The 20,997-nt window shown below is 35.8% G+C and overlaps 1 protein-coding gene across 3 annotated transcripts in view; it reads right to left on the reverse strand.

Annotated features, from left to right (window-relative positions):
- The window catches only part of IPO11 (importin 11), a 209,479-nt gene that overhangs the window by 66,626 nt on the left and 121,856 nt on the right, over window positions 1-20,997 (reverse strand). For all 3 annotated transcript variants that reach the window (XM_032404353.1, XM_032404355.1, XM_032404354.1), the window contains 3 exons: window positions 15,520-15,615; window positions 14,522-14,635; window positions 8,206-8,327 (listed from right to left, as the gene is read on the reverse strand). In XM_032404353.1, coding sequence (XP_032260244.1) covers window positions 8,206-8,327; window positions 14,522-14,635; window positions 15,520-15,615 — 332 coding nt within the window. The remainder of the gene's footprint in view (window positions 1-8,205; window positions 8,328-14,521; window positions 14,636-15,519; window positions 15,616-20,997) is intronic.

Raw genomic sequence — 20,997 nt, forward strand, 5'->3', positions numbered from 1 at the left:
CCCAGTTGAACTGAATGATCATAACCAGTAATTACTACCAACTACATTAGATTACATACAAAGGAAAACATTCATAATCCAAATATTAGTTTTTGAAAAGCTAAGGGTATCTCTCCTATTTGTAAACCATATATTCAAAGAGAAGATGGAAAGCAGAGCCTCAACAGCTGAGGCTCTGAAATTTCCAAGTACTCTTAGACATGTTTTATTCCCCTTATCTAATAAGGAGAGAGAGGTATATAGTGGTATATAGTCACCATTCAATATATCCTATAACGACTGTTCCTTTTATGGTTGACTCTGGCAAAATAAAATTTCTTAACAATTTTCCCAATGATACCTCACTGTCCCTTTCCGCAAGTTACTATATAATGAGATTATATAAACTGTTAGAAATCAGTTCAAGTCAATCTTGAGGAAAAAAGCAGCAACAATAAGAGCAACCATCACAAAACTAAAACCCTAGACTGTAAGTTTCACGAAGGCAAGGACTGCATGGCTCCTTCCCAGTAACCTGTCTAGCATTCCACGGACATTCAGGTCAGTATTTGATGGAAAGGGGGTGAGAATGATCATTCAGCTAAGGGGTAGGGTAATCACTAAGGGTGCTTTCTGCCACTCTGACTCTGAACTTAGAATACTGTAGGGCACACTGAAATAGCTTGGCCAAGGCTGGATCATCTTGTCTATAAACCGCACACAAGAAGTAGAGGAAAAGTATGTTTTCCATCAGGCAGTCTTCTCAGACTGTCTTCTCCTATGTGGACTCTAGAGCAAACACAAGAATCTGACATGGACTAGCACAGCTTTTCAGAAGCAACAAAGACAATGTAACTTTAACTGGTAATTTGACTTCCAGTAACAGCTCAACCTACTAATGAAAATCCATTCATAAAATCAGATCTACACAATGTATGAGAATCTGTTGTTTAAAATTACCCATCTCTCAAAATGAACGAATGAGTACATAAATACATAAAATTACCCACTGCTCTAATCTACTAATAGAATTGGTAATACATTAGTAACTGAGACTCTGATTAATCAGTTTAGAATCAGTCTTGAAGACTCTCATCTTTTTTGAACTGAAGCAGATAATTAGTATAAGCAAATGTGTCCACTAATAGCTTTTCATTTCAAAATTAACTATCATTACAATGGAAACAATAAACGACGCAAAAGGATTTACTTAGTGTTTGCTGAATGCCTGAAGAATTTATTTATATTTATTTGTATATCCTGTGCATAATTTTTATTTGTAGCATTTCAGAATATAAATTGTCTTATTCATTATAGTAAACTGATTTTCAGAGACTAAGTGACTTCCCAAGCATTAGAACAAAAATGGAATTCCAGATCCCACAATCTCACACTACCTCTTTCCTCAACTTACAAAAACAGATTTGATGCTCAAATGACTACTGTAAATTTTAAAAATACATCCTTTCAAAGTAAATACATCAAAATTCATTCATCAAAATTCATTCCATACCTCTTTTTTGAGAAAGGGTATTAACAGGCAGGTATGCAAAATTTATACATACAACTAACTGAACAGATTAAAAGTACGCCTAAAGTAGCCCCATTCAAAAAACTCCTAATTTGCAACAATACTACAAATCAGAGTATCTAAAAAACTCTCCTTTTTAAGGCTGCTAAATGTGAAAATGTTTTATGGTGTGTTAATATGACAAAACTGAAAAATGATCTGTTTCCTACCTCAAGTAGTACTTTATACAGTGACTAAAAAGTATGCTATACTTCCTCCCAGGACTGACAAACTGAGAGATCAAATTAGCTTAATTTTTTAGGCACAAACATTCTTTAGAAGTTCAGAAAAATGTTATCTAGTTGGGAGAAAAAACAGCACACTATTACAGTATAAGTAATAAATTCATTCTTCATTCATTCATTAAACTTACTGTGGACCTACTAAGGTGTTAAGCATGGTGCTAAGAACAAAAGTTGGTTAATACTTGGTGTATTAATCATGCCTCCTTATTTTCTGTATGCTGATGGTTTGACAGATGGGGCCTTAATGACCCTGGACAGACTGCCCTTCCCAGGGCTACCCAATTCAGAGAGACAGTAAATGACTGCCTTACTGCATAAATTACACATGCAAACCGACTGATCCAGAGCCCATACCCAACTACCTCTTTCATAAGGCTCTAACACTCAGGGCCACTATCTCCCTGCCCTAATCACCGTAGGGCCAGGTAACAGACAACTCGCAACAGTGCCTACACCATACAGCCTACTGAATTATTTAAACTAGCCAATCCTAAACCTTCTTACCCTCGCTTTCCCATTCCTTCCCAAGGAAACCACAATAAAGGCTCATGCCCACATTGTCCCCTTACTCCTTCTGTCTCCAGACCAACCCTGGTGTTTCCTTTTGGTTCTGTGTGATGAGGCATGCATCCTCCTCTTGGGAACTGTGAATTATAAAATATCTTTCAACGGCAATTGTCCCCTGATCTGAGGGCCTCACCATATCTGAATAATAATAAAACCTAAATTTTAAAGCACTCAGGACCAACTAATGATGCATTCACATTTAGTAATGTCTACTGAACAAATATATGAATAAATAAGCAAAGACTGAAGGCTGGCAACAAGGAGGCAAACGAACACTAGACCAAAATTTAAAGACCTGAATCCTAGCATTTCCAATATGTGACACATTGGGCAGCAGCAAAATGGATTAGAATAACTTCCCCACAAGACAATGAGTAGATTATCTTTAACGGTATTGTTAGATGGAAACCAATAATTGTACAATTCATCACAGAGAATAAAACTGACTCTACCTTGAAGGCCCCGTCTTTCAAGGATGCATGTTCTACTCTCCACCCTTACTACTCTCAAGCCCTTGCTCTAATGCCTTGAGTTGGGGGCGGGGGTATGGTGAGTGAATGAAGACTACAAAAGAGTACATGCTTCCTTCTGGAAGTGATGAAAATGCTCTAAAATCAACTGTGGTGATGGCTGCATGACTGCGAATATTCTAAATACTACTGAGTTGTACACTTTATGTGGATGAAATGTATGGTCTGTGAATTACATCTCAATAAAGCTGTTACCACACACGATGTTTCTAAGGCATTTTTCTTGTGGAAGACTAAAAAAATTGAGAACCAATTTTTACTATAGAAAAGCTACTAAAATCTGCGGTCAAATATTTACAGATAAAAGAAAATATTATAAAATACTAAAGAATACATGACCTAGGGTGCCTGGGTGGCTCAGTTGGTTAAGCGACTGCCTTCGGCTCAGGTCATGATCCTGGAGTCCCAGGATCGAGTCCCGCATCGGGCTCCCTGCTGAGCAGGGAGTCTGCTTCTCCCTCTGACCCTCCCCCCTCTCATGCTCTCTCTCTCTCATTCTCTCTCTCAAATAAATAAAATCTTTAAAAAAAAAAAAAAAAGAATACATGACCTAGAAGTAAAAAATGCTTCCTATTTTAAGGGATGAAAATGAAAGTCTATCATGTTTTTTTTGTTTTGTTTTTTTAATTTTTTAAGTAATCTCTACATCCAACGTGGGGCTCAAACTCACGACCCTGAGATCAACAGTCACATGCTCTTCTGACTGAGCCAGCCAGGTACCCCAAAAGTCTATCATGTTAAATATTCATTTAAAAATCGTCAGTTTAAACCAAGCATAACTCAGGTAAAACAACATGTCTACATTTTAAAAATTATAAACTGCCTTTTATTTAACTATGTTTAAACTATACCAAAACACTACTCTTTGGAACCTGTTATCTTGATAGGACTAGTCTAACATTCTTTTTTTTTTTTTTTTAAAGATTTTTTATTTATTTGATACAGAGAGAGAGGGGGAGAGCCGGAGAGAGCAAGCACAAGCAGGGGGAGCAGCAAGCAGGGGAGAAGCAGGCGTCCCGCTGAGCAAGGAGCCCAATGTGGGGCTCGATCCCAAGACCCTGGGATCATGACCTGAGCCGAAGGCAGACACTTAACTGACTGAACCACCCAGGCGCCCCTTGATAGGACTAGTCTAACATTCTACAAGTTGTAATATGATTTATCTTAGAAATTTCTTAAATAATAATAAATTTCTAAGTGGGGATATTACATATGCTAATTTTGAGATAAACAAGAATTATGGAGAGGTACCAGGTGTCCAATCCAAGCAGGTTTGGTAATTCTGATACTCCAGGAGTTTATTATAAAGGCAATTTCTCCCGGAATGCAAGCTGTCATATCTAAAAACCATACTGCTTTGCCAGTCTCTTTTTTCATTATTCAACTAGCTTATGTTAAATATTCCCCATCAGTGGCATCCTTAAATTTAAAAATAAAAGTCAAAGCCAAAGTTCTCACAACACTTGCTCTCTAAGAATACTTATTCACATCTGAAATTCTTAGAACTGCATTATAAAATTGTGTCTTTGAAGTTGGAGGATGAATTGGTATTTTAGAGAAGAGAGTCAAAGTAAAGTTTAATTATTCTCATTCTCATCTCCAAATCACAGTTTTGTTTAATCTATGCCTTTGGAGGAAAACATGAAAAGACGTATATATAAATAATGTTATGGTCATATAAAAATCAGCTGAAGAAACTATTCTTCCCTCTATGTTTAAATACAGATCCTAAGAAAGGGAGAATATTCAAACCTGGAATTATTCCAGCTAAAGAGAGAAACAGTGAAACAAAAAGGACAAAATACAGTTGCAGCACTGAACAAGTTAAAAAAAAAAAAAGACTGCACTATGTTAAGAAGGTGAGCAAGAAGAGATTAACAAGAATGTGCATAGCAGATATCAACAAAATCATGAATCCTTAAGTTGGTGATAATTCAGAATACTGTAAAACATCAAGCACAAAATGACATTCCTTAGAACATATGCGGTTAACACACATTTTAAAAATAAATTAATGAATAGATGTACAGATACTCAATATACCTGAAATGTACTGAATTAAAAATGAGTGCATGTACACATAGTGACTTATGCTCTCAGAACTCTGCACTGCAGTAAATGGATGAGTAGGTGAGAAAGGAAGAAAGGGATGAAAGCAAGACAGCTAACCTCATCTATCCAGTCAGTCTAACCTTACATACATAAACTCATGTAATCTTTACAACGGTCTCATCAGAACATCTGTACATTTTAAAAACAAGGAAACTTAGGCACAGTAACACAAGAACATGGTCATCGTCAGCAGCAAGTCACCAGTGGCACTGGGATTTCAGAGTGGTTCTGAAGTCTAGAGTTTTTATCAAATTTCTGAACAGAACCAGAGGATTAGGGTAAAGGAGAGTTTAATAGTTTCTCAAATGGTCATTCTTTACAGCAGTGATTCTAAACTGGAGGTAAGAAGTTCTACTGGCATCCACAGGCCAGAGGGCAGAGGTGCTGCCAAGTATCCTACAAGGTGCAAGATAGTTCTCCAAAACAAATAATCATCTGGGGGCATCTGGGTGGCTCAGGCAGGTAAATGTCTGATTCCTGATGTCGGCGAAGATCATGATCTCAGGGTCCTGAGATCGAGCCCCTTGTCGGGCTCCCTCCACACTGGGCATGGAGCCTGGTAAGATTCTCTCTCTCCCTCTGCTCCTCCCCCTGCCCCACCTCTAAAAAAAGAAAAACCAAAAAAGGGGCGCCTGGGTGGCTCAGTCAATTGAGTGTCCAACTCTTAACTCTGGCTCAGGTCATGATCTCTGGGTCCTGGGATCAAACCCCACGTGGGGCTTCCTGCTCAGCAGGGAGTCTGCTTGAGGATTCTCTCCCTCTCTCCCCAATAAATCTTAAAAAAAAGACCAACCAAAACCCCAAATAATCATCTGGCCCAAAATATCACTAGTACTATAGCTGAGAAACCATGCTTTGGAATGGTGTATTTTTGCTTGAAAATCTGTTATAATAAAAGAAGAAAACAACATTTCCCAATTTAGATGATTAAAAAAATCACCATCAACATTATTCACTAGATCTGCTTATTTCAGGCAAGGAAAATGTTACACTGCAATGTCTAAAAGAAATGCAGGAACAGAAAATTACTATTACATGGGAGATTAACCAGGTATTATTACTGGGGACACAGAAAGGGGAAAATTTTCCCAAACTCCAAAAACTACGTAGTTTAAGTAGAGGAAAAGTAATAAAAGAAAACAATAAAACTGCTGACCTAAATTTCCACATTACCTTCCACTAGACAATGTGAATATAAATCTCTGTAAGTTCTATCATGGGCCAGTAACAATGTGGCAAACTTACACAGCAATTAAGTTTTTTGTTTGTTTTGCAGATCATTACATTTTCTGTATCTATCAATGTTTCTTTAGTCACTAATCCGACTATAAAGTTAAATAATTATTCTTTAAAATTCTATTACTACATTATTCAAGACTTTCTTGGTACCCTTAAAATGACATGAATTCATTAGTGCCCAAAAGATTTTCCAATACTTACTTCATTTTAAAAACAAGATCCGATCTTCCTATCACAACTATCTTCTCCCGACTTTGCAATCTGAAATCTTAATATTTAAGAGAACTCCAAGTCTTATTAAAGTTCTGCCCCTCAATTTAGACAGAATGACATGAGCCCCCCCTCACTCCCGTCTATTCTTGACTTAAAGAAACATTGTATTTTCCTTAGAGAAGCCGACTATTTTGGCCACTTATATATAAAACGTATTTTTTGACCACACACTTATATAAAATTAAATATTAAAGCAAAACAGTTGTCTCATAAAAAATGTAAAACAAATGCGCTTTAGATACAATTAGATATCCTTCTTCATCTAATGTGTGTCATTTCTAATTTACCCTCAGTAATTTCAGTACTTTACATTAAAGAAAATCCTAAGGTGCTTTTCTAACCTTAATATTTTTTTTCCATTCATTAATTTATTCCACAAATGTTTACATAGTGCTGGCTACTGCCAAAGACCACGTTTTTTAACATTTCCATTTTAAAGGCCTGAATAATCTCAAGTCACTATTTATCCATGAAGAAAAGGAAACAACAATAAAATACAGGTAGCTAAAATTTGGTTTTCAAAAATTAATAAAATGCCACTCGATTTCACAGTTAGGAAAAATATATTGATCTTGTGCATGTCCACCTCAGAAAGGGCACCACCTGGTAGTTAAAAAGAGCAAACCCTGGCATCCAGTTGCCCCAGGTCAAAATATGCCCTATGTCATGCCACATGCCACACACTAGGCAAGTTAGTTTACATTTTTAAGTTATTTCTTTGCTCTATAAAAAGAAAATAATCATGCCTATACCTCAGGACTATATTAAAAACTGAATGAGATATAAATGTCAAACATGTACCAAAATATAAAGACATACAGTACGTGCTCAGTAATCAGTATCTATTATTATGGTGTTAGGACAAAACAATTACCTATGTGTTTAATTCAAACTATTATATTAGAAATAAATAATACCTACATTTTTAACAAGGATTTCTAAAGCTAACTGGATTTATTTCACTAATTTATCATTAGGATTGATGTGTTTGAAAATTCCCTAAGACAAAATGATCTAGTTTATTCTTCTCTACAAAATCAAGTCTTAAGACCCGCTTTTATGCCTTTAAACTTAAAAGTACCAAAAAAAAAAAAAAAAAAAAAAAAAGCAGATAATGCAAAACTCCCAAAGACAGGGGTAAAAATAAAGAAAATAGATATTTGCATATAACGTCCAAAGCGAAGCATTTTGCATTTGCTTTATGGAAATGAGAATTTTAACAAAGTTTGTAAACTATAATAAAACGACTTCAATGATGTAACGAGAAAAAAGTACTTGCAAGTTTTTTTGGAGATAATCCAAAATAAAAAACCAATGAATTATGTAACATTCTTTTGAATTACTAGGAGGACACTTTTTATGAAGTGCTACTGACATATTATTACATATTCATCTTATATTTAAAAAGGACCTAAAATAAGTCTAGTAAAATCTGATTACAAAAAAATGAGAATTCAGACAAAAATTAAATTATTAAATGAATATGACCAAGTTGAACTGCAGTGCCTACCACCCCCATTCACACCTTTTTAGATCCAGACCAACACCTGCCCCAGCATTACCTACTAACAAAATGAGCACACATATACATAAAATACTGCCCAGCAACATGCAGCAATACCAATGGCCAAAAACGGTGATAATATTTTGATGCTTTAAAGAAACAAATTCTTAAAAAACATTTCCTCACCTATTATCAGATGGCAGAAGAGAAAGCAAAGCCAAAGCTGAAAGTTTTCTTCTTTCAGGCTGCGTAATGTTGTCCATGCGATCAACCCACATTTCAATCATATTTCCCAAAAGCTGGTCCATCTGAAAAAAGAGCAAGAGGCATCTCAAAATATATGAAATGCTATTTACTTGTGGATAAGTACAGTTAAAGTCTAGAAGCTCATAAGGCATGGTTAAAGTTCAATTCCAACAAACCACAAAATTGAAATACAAGAAATTGGGGCAAGCCTTGAGCTGGAAAGGAATAATTTGAGCAAACCCAGAAAATGACTCTAATTAATCTTGGGAGCCAGTTTATTCTGAGAGCTAGAGACTGTTCAAAACCAGTATACAGCCGATGAGTGATTTTAGTAATTTCATTTAATAAATCACCAATCCAATACATTCTTCCGGGTACACTAAAAAAGTACATGCATTTTTCAAAACTGTCAACTTGTACTTAGGTTATAGTTATTTCGTTGGATGATTAGATATTTAAATGTTAAGGTGTAATTTGCTGGACTGATTTGTTGCTACTTTCAGAGGAAAGGGCAGGTTACAACCTCAACGTACATAATTTCAAAAAAAAAAATAAGTCAGTTTCTAGGACATTATATACTATATTAAAAAAAAATGAACATAAGGGGTGCCTGGGTGGCTCGGTCGGTTAAGTGTCTGCCTTCAGCTCAGGTCATGATCTCAGGGTCCTGAGACTGAGCCCCACATCAGGCTCCCTGCTCAGCGGGAAGTCTGCTTCTCCCTCCTCCTCTGCTTGCACACTCTCACTCACGCTCCCTCTCTAATAAATAAATAAAATCTTTATTAAAAAAAAAAGAAAAATAAATCAACATAATACGGAAGTAGAAAGTGTGCTGGTTAATTGTACCTACCAACTTAGCTAGGCTAAGGTGTCCAGTTTTATGGTCAAATACTAGTCTAGATGTTGCTGTGAAAGCATTTTGTCGATATGATTAGCATGTACCAAGAGTTGACTTTAAAGAAAAGAGATTACCCTAGATAATGTGGGTTGGGCTTCAATCAGGTGAATTTTGCCTTATGACCAAAAATTAAGGTTTCCCAGAAAAGAAGAAATCCTGCCTCAAGACTGTAACACAGAAATCCCGTTTAAGTCTCCAGGCTTCGCTAAAAAATTAGAACTTGCCTGTCCCATAATAATTTGTGCCAATTCCTTAAAATCACTCCCTCCCTCCCCACCATTCTCTCGTATCTCTCATATTCTCTTTCTCTCTCTTCTTTGTGTGTAGGTGCATGTGATATGTGTACATGCACACACACCCAATAGATTCTATTTTTTCTGGAGAACCTTGACTGATACACTTAGAATCTAGAAAGTAAAACACAACCAACTGTACTGATCATACAGACTGAAAGTCTATTGTGAATCTCAGGGTTTGCCTCATAAACACTTTTCCACTTATAGCACCTTTCAAAAAAAGCATTTAATATCAAAATCTCTACCTCATGGATTTTGGTAACTTAAAATCAATCTTAAGTTCCCACACTCTTCTACTTTTATGCCTCTACATATTTTCCAAGAAATACTTCAACATTTTTTAAAAGTAATAAACAGTCAAGGACAGGTGCCTGGGTAGCTCAGCTGGTTAAGCACCCCACTCTTGATTTCTGCTCAGGTCATGATCTCAGGGTCATGGGACTGAGCTCCACAACAGGACGGGCTTCACACTCAGTGGGGAGTCCGCTTCTCTCCCTCTTCCTCTGCCCCTCGCCCTGCTCCCACATGCACTCTCTCTATATAAAATAAATAAATCAGTCAATCTTAAAAAACATAAAAATAAACAGTCAAGGGAACACTTATTAGTTCAAGACAGTTATTTATATCTGAGCTCTGCAAACTGTGTGCTGCATCCTAAGATGCCACAATGAACTCACAGAATATTTACAATTACTCAGAGAAACACAGAAATATTGGTCAGATACTGCAAAAAATGTTCCTTGTGATGACTTCCTATCTTTACAAAGTACTACCCAAAATCCAGGTAAAACAAAAAGTGAAGGTGGAGGAGTCCAAACTGATTCTGATGTTAGAGAATCTGAGTGGTGCTCAATAGGCACATATATTCCATTAGTGAGTATTTGTGGATATTTAAGAATGAAATAAAGATATTCTTTCTTTAGACTTTTGTGTATTATTTTTCAATAACTACTAAGTTATTAGGACAAAAATACGTACTAAACTGTTTGGACCCAACCACTTAATAGAAGGAACTATTAGATATTTTTATTTCTTTTGGCCTATGAGCACTGTGAAAATATTACAAACACACTAAGGGAACCATGAAACACTACCATTCAGTAACTTCTGATATATACCACGAGTCTTCAATTCACATATAATTTGGAAACAAATGGTAGAGATGTTCTCCAGACTTACTGCAATTATTATCTAGTAAGCAAGATTTTAAAAACAAACCATTACCCATTATAAAAGCAAATATCAAGTTATCATTGATAACTCGTTGGAATAAAGATTCCAACACCATAGACAGGTATCTCTATTGTCTATTTTTATTTATAACTTACTTATTTCTTTCATTATAAAAATACTTAATAACATCACAGAACAGTGAATTTGTGGGGACTTTAATTAAACAAGCAATCAGAACACAGGGATCAGCAAGCCTTTTCTGTAAAGGGACAGTTAAGTAGATATTTAAGGCTTTGTGCGCCATATGTTCTCAGATACAACTTCCAACATCAGTCATAAACAACATGTAAAAAATGGACACGGATGTGTCCCAGTACAAAACTTTGGATAACTTTCATGTATCAGGAAATCCTATTATTTTTTCAACCAATAAGAAACATAATAACCATTCTTTATTCACAGACTTGAAAAAACAAGCAGTAGATTGGATCTGGCCCATAGGCCATACGTAGTCTGCTGACCCTGGGGAGCCCATGAACAGAGCCAGAACAAGGATAAAACAAAAAAAGGTGTGTAAGGTGCAAAATGTAAGGAGGTGCTCATTCTCAGCAACTCACTTGTCTCACCCAAACCTGGCCCTGATGATAAATACACAGTTCCCAATACCACAAGAACACCTAGAAAGACCTAACTAAAACTTGGGAGACTAAGGCAAAGTTACCCAGAGGAGTTGAGCTTTAAGGTAAAATAGAACAAGATGAGGAATCAAGTTAAAGAAGGTGAGAGATTGGTAGGGAGTGTTTGTGGGACAGGGAATGAAAAGCCTGTATGCAAGGCCTCTGGAGCAAGAGGAAGACAGGTGCTCTCAAGAAACTGAAAAATGTTCTGTGCGGTGAATGCCTGATCAATGAGCTCCAGAAGCGGCTAAAGGAGTTACGAACCAGATTACAGTAGGTGTTTGTAGGCAAACCTACATTAGAGAGGTTAGACTTACTCCTCGATCTAAAAGAAATCTCAGAACTGAGGAGGTTTGCAACAAGGAAGTGATAAAACCCTATGTGTATAATTAGAAAACTCAACATAGTTGCTCTGAAGTAAACGTTCAGTAAAGTCTGAAAATTCTAAACAGGACAAATGGAACAAATGTTTTGTACAAACATAAACCAGTAATATTACCTAAATTACTCAGCTACATTTTTATTACATCTTTATAATTAAGTTATTTACCCTGGAAGCATATAGACATTATGAAAACAATCTTAGTACTGAAAATATGCATTTGCTGGGCCCCCCTGAAAGTCCACTACAATGAAAGTAAAGAAATATAAAAAGCAAAGGAATAATCCCATAGGGTCTATAAAAGAAGAGAAACTACACTGGGTAAAGATGGCAACAGTGTTTGGAGGATGGCAGGTGGACAAAAGAATGTTAAGTGACTGGGCAGAAGAGAAAAGCCTGAAACCAAGCTGCCTGCCAGGGGAATGACAATCTAAGATAAGCAGCTTTGGTTCTCAGAACCCTGCAATCCCCAGACCACAAAGAAGGCAGACGTGAGGCACAGAGCTCCAAAACAGGAAAACAAGAACCTTGTAGATCCCCTTTCCCACTCCCACATAAACTCAGATGATTTAAATGAAAATCTAGATCCTGAATGGTGAGACACCCTCATTGGAAAAGCCCTCTCCCCTACCCTGAGTTCCACAACAGTTGTTCATACCTGAAGAGAGGCTACCCCGCAGGATAAAAAGGGAAAAAAGGGCCTACAAATACTTTGATTTTCTAGTAAATTTCCCTACAACAAACCATGATTCTTCAATACCCCAAGGCTCTAAGCTCTCAATTAGGTGATCAGTCTAAAAAGTTTTCATTATTCATTCAATATAAACAAGCAACTCTCAAACACTCCGAATAACAAATGCTTAGAGGACAAACCTTTCTAACGGTGACTGCTGCAATGAGTCCAGCTCCTCTCCCAAAGATAGAAAATCACTCTTAATTTGTCTTGACTTACTCTACTATCTCATACTGTTTTCAAGTGTTGAAAAGAGAAATCTTTCTCCAACATCCCTGCTTCCTTCAAAGCTCTCTAGATTTACTGGAACTCATTTGCCTAGCCCTATTTAATTCTTGCATATATTTTTGATGTTCTTCAGAACTGTGCTCACAGTCAGAAGTAGCCATTTGAACTAGAATACTATTTTATTCACTTTCATCTCCCTCATCTCTACACTCAAACATGATGGCTTGACATGTTTTGTCAAATTCTCTGAGGAAAAAAAAATGTCCTTTTCGTAATGAAAAATGTAAAGAGAAAAGATAAGAAGTGTTGTTCCATGAAAAGCCCGTGCTCTAAAGACAGGATCGGAAATAAGTCTGAACCAATGATAACAGCTCTTTCCTCAATCTTTCACACTGCCAATGGGTTCTAACAGTACCAGCAGTAGCCACGGTTCATTATTTCTCTTTAATATGAAATTAAGCCCAGTCGAGGCGGCCTATGCATGGTGCTGATGATTGTACATTATGAATATTATTTAAAAGCACTGACCCATACACTTAAAAATCGTGGAGGGTAAATTTTATGTTTTATGTATTTTATCACACACACACACACACACAAAAAAAAAACCTGGAAAAAACATAACATAGTAGATACCTTTTCTCTTCCCACAGCATACTGAACATATCTCTGACATAACACTCATACAATTATTGTGAAATTGCCCATTCAAGTACTCTTTTCCCTGAAGGTTACTCTAAGCTTGTCAAAACAAGTGTCTCCAGTGTACAGTGTAAAGTGCCTGCTCCAGGACGGACAGGAGGCAGCACAGTGTGGTCACTGAGTTATCAGGCTCTGAAGTTAGGCTGCTGGAGTACATAAAGCAACGCCATCATTGACTAGCTGTGTGAAACTGAGCAAGTCAGTAAATCTCTATAAGCCTCAGATTTCTCATATGTGAGATGGAAATTAAAATACTATTATCTCAATGGGTTGTTGTGAGAATTTAATACATGACATTTATATGGTTGTTAAATATACTGTTATTAAAATCACTCAACAAATTTGGAACTCAACTGAATAAACCACTTAACTTTAATATTAGCCCATCGCAGTTAAATTTAATAAAGGTAATGAAAAACCTTACCTATCTATTCATCTAAACAAAGGCTAGGATTTCTAATTAGATTATATCGAAATCTAATTCTAAAAAAACTATGTACATTCTTATTCTAGATTTCCTTAAAGTGGAAACAGTTTTGTTTCACAAACCAAAAGATTTTACAAATTGCCTCCATTCTAAAAACATCATTCAAATACTTTCAACTTTCCACATCTTACAAATCTTAAAAGATTAAGGACTTAATACATAAAAACCATATTTTAATATAATGTATATAGTCTCAAGTAACATCTCACTCAAGAACCTATCCTATACTTACCCTGGTGGTTGGTTTTAGTTATAGTATTTTTTTAAATAAGCCTTTGCTGAGAAAGTCACTTCCCATAATAATTATGATGGAAACTCATCACAGGACACTAAGAACAAGCTCAATAAAGGAATGGAACAAAGATTGTAAATAATTATATGTAAAGTATTTGTTTCCTTTTAAGTGTGAGTAAACAAAATATTGCAACCATAAATGAAACAAAATTCCATCCTACAATTAAGCAGAATAAAACTGGCTATTATGAAAGAGAACAAATGTAAATTTCAATTGCCATTCAGAGATTCTTTTTTCTTTCTTCTTCAAAATCATGGGTACAATGTAAGTTATTAAAGTTTTAAAATACAAAATTTTAAATACAAGAGTTTTAAATTATTTACCCCAATTATTTTCAATCCTTATTTGAAAAGACTTTCTTCAATTTAAGTAAATTGATTCTTACCTCCTGATTAAATTTACGTGCCATCTCATTAAGAAGTGAAGAAAAAAAACTAGTGTTTTGTAGCAGGACTCGACCCATAACTCCAAGGTACGTTGACATCACGACAGGATACCTCTGTACAATCAAAACACAGCACACATAAAATTATATCAAGGTGTGAGTACAAACACAACTATGAACAATCTTAGACATGGTAACAGTCAAAGGGATATAAAATAATATTCTCCGGGGCGCCTGGGTGGCTCAGTCGGTTAAGCGGCTGCCTTTGGCTCAGGTCATGATTCCAGGGTCCTGGGATCAAGCCCCGCATCGGGCTCCCTGCTCATCGGAGAGCCTGCTTCTCCCTCTCCCTCTGCCTGCCGCTCTGCCTGCTTGTGCTGTCAACTAAATAAATAAAATCTTTAAAAAATAAATAAATAAATAAATAAATAAAAATAATATTCTCCTTCAAAATCGCTTTAGGATATACTGCCAATATTACCTGAGTTATAAGTAACTTTCTAAATATATGTCATACAAGGTAATATATGTATAATATGGATTTTAAAGACAGAGGAACACAGAAAGAATATTTACCAATGGCTTATTTATTTATATTACTGTAAATACTCGTACAATACATGGTTACGTGGATTCACTTAAAGAGACCGACTTAGAAAATAACCGGTATTTTTCATATATTCAATAGGTACTACAACCAGCACTGTTCTTTCCCATTACTCTGCTTCAAATCTTTGTGGATGAATATACATGCATGTAAGTGAGAGATTATAAAAAAAAAAAAAAAAAAAAGAAGCTATAGTTTCTGGAGAAAGAAAAGGCCAAGCTATATAACTACCCTGAAAATTACTTAATTTACTTCAAAACAACCCAATAATAAGAAAAGCTTTTAATATCTAACAACAAAGAAGAAATAATTTTCCAATGAAGAAGGAAAATAATTAAAAGTAGAACCCTAGAGTCCATTACTATCCTTAGAAGCTTAAGGAAAATCTTACCTCTCCTTCTATAATACCTCTGAAAACACAGGGTAGAATCGGTTGAAACATTTGTGCACCTAATACTGGGTTCACTTTAAGGGCATTTTCCACAACCTAAAAACCAGAAAGAATCATTGGTAACACTAAATAATCCAAGTCACTGCTTCATGTAAAACATAGGTAAAGAAAACAATGTATTAAATATCACACACTAAATCTCAGAATACACACAAACACATGAGGTAGTCAATATTCTGGCATTAGATACACTTTTACAAGACAATCCATTAAAAATGGATTTGATATAAAATTTGATATGAAGTGTATAATACATACAGCTATACATCTCACATAGAATTATAATTAATCACATCCTAATAACAGGTACCATGTTGTCATTATTACATTTGCATTTTAAACAAATAACCCTTACAAAATGGTACACTAGAGTCAGCAAAAGGCATTTCAAAAGTGTTGGCTTTTTTTGGGGCGCCTGGGTGGCTCAGATGGTTAAGTGTCTGCCTTCAGCTCTGGTCATGATCCTGGGGTCCTGGGATCGAGTTCCGCATTGGGCTCCCTGCTCCTTGGGGAGCCTGCTTCTCCCTCTGCCTCTCTCTCTCTCGTGCTCGCTTGCTCGCTCTCTGTCTCTCATGAATAAATAAATAAAACCTTAAAAAAAAAAGTGCTGGTTTTTTTTTGTAATAAGCGGAACAGTATGGTCGTGGCGCAACAACAGACACAAAGATCAGTGGAACGGAATAGAGAGTCCAGAAATAAACCCACGATTCTATGGTCCATTAATCAACAAAGGAGGCGAGAATATGCAATGGGAAAAAGACAGTCTCTTCAACAAATGGTGTTTGAAAAACTCAATAGCTACATGCAAAAGAATGAAACCGGATCCCTTTCTTACACCATACACAAAACACCCTCAAAATGGATTAAAGACCTAAATGTGATTCCCAAAACCATAAAATTCCTAGAAGACGACGTAGACAATAATCTCTTAGACATCAGCTGCAGAAACATTTTTCGAGATATGTCTCCTTTGGGCAAGGGAAACAAAAGCAAAATTCAACTATTTGAACTACATGAAAATAAAAAGCTTTTGCACAGCAAAAGAAACCATCAACAACAACAAAAAGACAATCCAACTAATGGAAGAAGATATTTGCAAATAATGTATCTGACAAGGGGTTAATATCTAAAATACATAAAGAACTTATACAACTCAACACAAAAATCAAAATCAAAACAGAACAACAATAACAAATAATCCTTTTAAAAAATGAGCAAATGACATCAATACATATTTTTCCAAAGAAAACAAACATATATCCAACAGACACATGAAAAGATGCTCAACATCATGCATCATCAGGGAAATACAAACTGAAGTCATAATGAGATATCATCTCACATCCATCAGAATGGTTAAAATCAACACAAGAAACAAGTATTGGCAAGGATGTGGAGAAAAAGGAATCCTCGTGCACTGTCAATAGGAAAACAAGCTGGTGCAACCACTGTGGAAACCAGTATAGAGGGTCCTCAAAAGCTTAAAAATACAAGTACCATAAGATCCAGTAATCCCATTATTGGCTATTTACCCAAAGAAAATGAAAATATTAATTCGAAAAGATATGTGCACCCTTATATTTATTGCAGCATTATTTACAATAGCGAAGTTATGGAAGCAACCCAAGTGTCTACCTATAGATGAAAAGATAAAGAACATGTGGTGTACACACACACACACACACACACACACACACACACACAAATAGAATATTACTCAGCCATAAGAAAGAATGAAATCTTGCCATTTGCAACAACATAGATGGATCTAAAGGGTATAATGCCAAATGACATAAGTCAGAGAAAGACAAATAACATGTGATTTCACTCATGTGTGGAATTTAAGAAAAAAAACAAATAAAGAAAAAAAGAGACAAACCAAGGCACAGACTCTTAAAAACAGAGAACTGGTGGTTACCAGAAGGGAGGTAGGTGGGAGGTGGTGTGACACAGGTGAAAGGGATTTTTTTTTTTAAACATTTTATTTATTCATTTGAGACAGAGAGATAGAGAGAGAGAACATGAGCACGGGGGAGGCAGAGGGAGAGGGAGAGGGAGAAGCAGGCTGCTGAGCTAGGAGCCAGACATGGCGCTTGATTCCAGGACCCTGGGATCATGACCCAAGCCAAAGGCAGACACTTAATCATCTGAGCCACTTATTGTGTTGAGAACTGCGTATGTGCAGAACTGTTGAATCATTATATTGTACACCCGGAACTAATAGTATACTGTGTGTTAATTATTAAAAAAAAAAAAAAAAAAAGGGATGGCTTTTAATTAGAGAAAAGGTAAGTTAGAAAAAATATACTCACTATCCAAAAATCAATCTACCTGTAAGTTTATCAATAAATTAGACAAAAAACAGCCTGTTGCATATATATCGAGAAATAATCTTATTTTATTTATAATATAATTATATAGGTTATCAATCATGGGCTGATTGTCACAGGTGAAAATTCTGAAGGATAAGTGAGAGTGCTTCCCTTTATAATAACAATGACGGCATGAAATTCAAGCACAGTGAGATTTTTTTGTTTATTTTTGTTTTATTTTTTAGGAAGATAAGAGGGCAGTAGTCAGGAAGCAGCAATGAGGACCAAGAAGGAATCTTCCATGCTTCCAGCCCCACTGTTAAGAGGGAAGGAATGAAAACAGACACCATATGAGAGGGTTATGAGCAAGTACTAATCTCAAGGCAGAGCCAAGCTGCCTTTAAAACTTGTAGCAATGTTTCTCCAGGGTGATTATTGACATTCTGAGTCGGACAAGGATTTATTGTTCAGGACTACTGCATGCATCGAGGGGCTTTTAGCATCTCTGGTCTCTGTTCATTATGTGCTAAGAGCATGCTCCAAACATGATCACCATCAAATACACCTCCGTGCATTTTGAAACATTCTCAAGGTAGGATGGATGACAGCATTCTCTAATTTTGAGCAAGAGGTAAAGGGAATGTCTAAAGAAAAGTTAAAAAATACAAAAACTTTTACAGTGGGCCAAGTATTATGCTATCTACTAAAAGATAAGAGGATAAAAAGTTATCACAGATTCTGATTAAAAGCAAGAGGAAACGAAGTTCAGAAAATAATTAAATCTGACCTCAATAAAGCTTATTAAAAAAACAGATTTGGAATAAAGATGGAAAAGATGTAGTAGGTAAGCTAGTAAACTGAATCTCAGAAGTTCATGTCATCACAAAGTCTCTATTTTAGGTATGAATGGAAAATAAAGCCATCTGCTGAAGGCTAGACGCATATTTAACTTCATTCCTTCCTGATACCCTACTATAATTACAGTATAAGGATTTTAAAGGGAAGGGGAATCATTAAAAGGACCAAGGGATGAGAGATGAATACTGGAAGGTATAAAGAAGAAATTCAAAAGTGACTGATCAGGTCACAGAGAGCTAAAAACTAAGAATGCAAGGGACAGGGTGGAGAAGCAACTTAATTTATGGCATCTCTGTCTTCTCCCTACCTTTCATCAAAATCCACAGAAATTAGGACCTCCTCTGGAAAAGAGGGAAAGGAAAAAGCTAAAAATAAGACTGATTAAAAGTCTATTTAAGAAACAGGTTGCCAGATATTCCCAAATCTGCATATCTGGGCAACTGACCATCTCTCTCCACAGGAGAAGATAGTGTATTATCTTTAAAGGGTCTAAAAGAGTTTCCAGATTAAAAGGGCCCAGTAGTGCCCAGTACAATCAACTAAAATAAACCTACATCAAGGCACATCACTGTAAAATTTCAAGACACTAGGAACAAGAAGAAGCTACAAGCCTGGAGAGGAGGAAGAAGGCAGGAGAGTCAGCATGGCTCTGGAAGAGACTTGGACAAGTAATTTAAAGTAATAAAATACCCGATGGGTCGATGTGTCTGAACATACTGAGCAAAAACTACTGGCAAAGAATGTAGTGCATATAAGAAAATAACACTTAAAAAAATTATTAACGCCTAAGATTACATGTTTGTAGAGAAAAGTAGAAGCAATCACATATTTAGATCATTATGACTGTCAGAATATAAATTCACCAACATGTATATCATTCAATACAAACCAGCTGTCAGATGCATTTTCTTTATATATAAAGATAGTTATTATTGCATAAAAGATCCACAGATATATCAAGGCTAAAATGGAATCTTGGTATTCGAAAAGGTTAGGAACCATAGCTAGGGAAGATGAGATTATTTCTGAAAAATTATGTAGGAAAATGCTATTATTAGACTTGGAGGCAGGGGTAGTGAAACAGAATCAAAAGAAAATTCAGAAAGTAGAACTGGTAAGACCAACTGAACAGTTAACCAGAGGTGAAGAAGTTGTACTTACTCCTAATTTATATGTTTGGCCAATGGATACAACTGTGGTCCCGTTAGTAATAATGAGGTTTTGTTGTGGACGTGATGACCCTGAGATATGATTATTTCCACACATGACACTTTACAGTCCACTTTCCAAGGAAGATATAGCAGTTTTGACTTAAAAACCACAGAGTTCAAATTATGACTACTTCCACTGAAGAAGGCTCCTCTATAAACCTAGAATCAAAATCCTTCTGGACATTTTGATCAGCAACCAGTGCTTTCTATTCTAAACAAAATTTCTAAAAATGCATCTAATGACTTCAGTGTTAAAACAATTTTATATATTTCAAGTGAAATGTATGTACACTCACATGGACAAGCAGCTCCCAGAAGCAAATAACTCTAAAGACAACTGATATAATCAAAGATACTTAAAAGTAAGGTAATTTACAGTTATTAATAGAATTTAAATCATAGCTTACTCTTCTTGGGAGGGGAATCATTACGTTCTCTAGGATTTTAGCTTGTTTGATGTATTTTAATCAATTTAGTTTTATTCTGATGCTCAAACTGTTCCATCATTAGCCAAGTGGGAGCTCCTTCAAACTGATTCCTGTATCCTTTTGATGGAATCCCACCTTCTCTTCCTTCTGGCACAAAGAGATCTCTCCAGTTTATCTTGAGTATCTCTTGTCTGAACTCTGGACTCACCCAGCAGGAAACAGTGTTTACAGACCACAGTCTATGTTCTGGGATGTTTACTGCCACTGGATTGACACTGTTTTAGGTCTTTTACTTAGATAGCATTAGGATATCTACTTTCTTTTCCTGTAAAGTATGTAACATAAATTCACCAAATCCAACTGACATTACAGCATTTTACATAAATTCTTTGATTTTATATTTCCGCCTTTCTCTTACATTGAAAACTCTCAGATTATAGTAACATTACCTTGTTTCTAATATATATAACACCCACATATATACTTATGGGTTTCAAAATAACCATATGAATATTTACTAATAACAATAACACTGCTGAATGCAATTTTTTTTTTAATTTGTTTTTTTTTTTTTTAAAGATTTTATTTATTTATTTGAGAGAGAGAGAA

This window comes from Phoca vitulina, unplaced genomic scaffold (genome assembly GCF_004348235.1).
Source record: "Phoca vitulina isolate PV1807 unplaced genomic scaffold, GSC_HSeal_1.0 scaffold6, whole genome shotgun sequence".
Taxonomy (NCBI): Eukaryota; Metazoa; Chordata; class Mammalia; order Carnivora; family Phocidae; genus Phoca; species Phoca vitulina.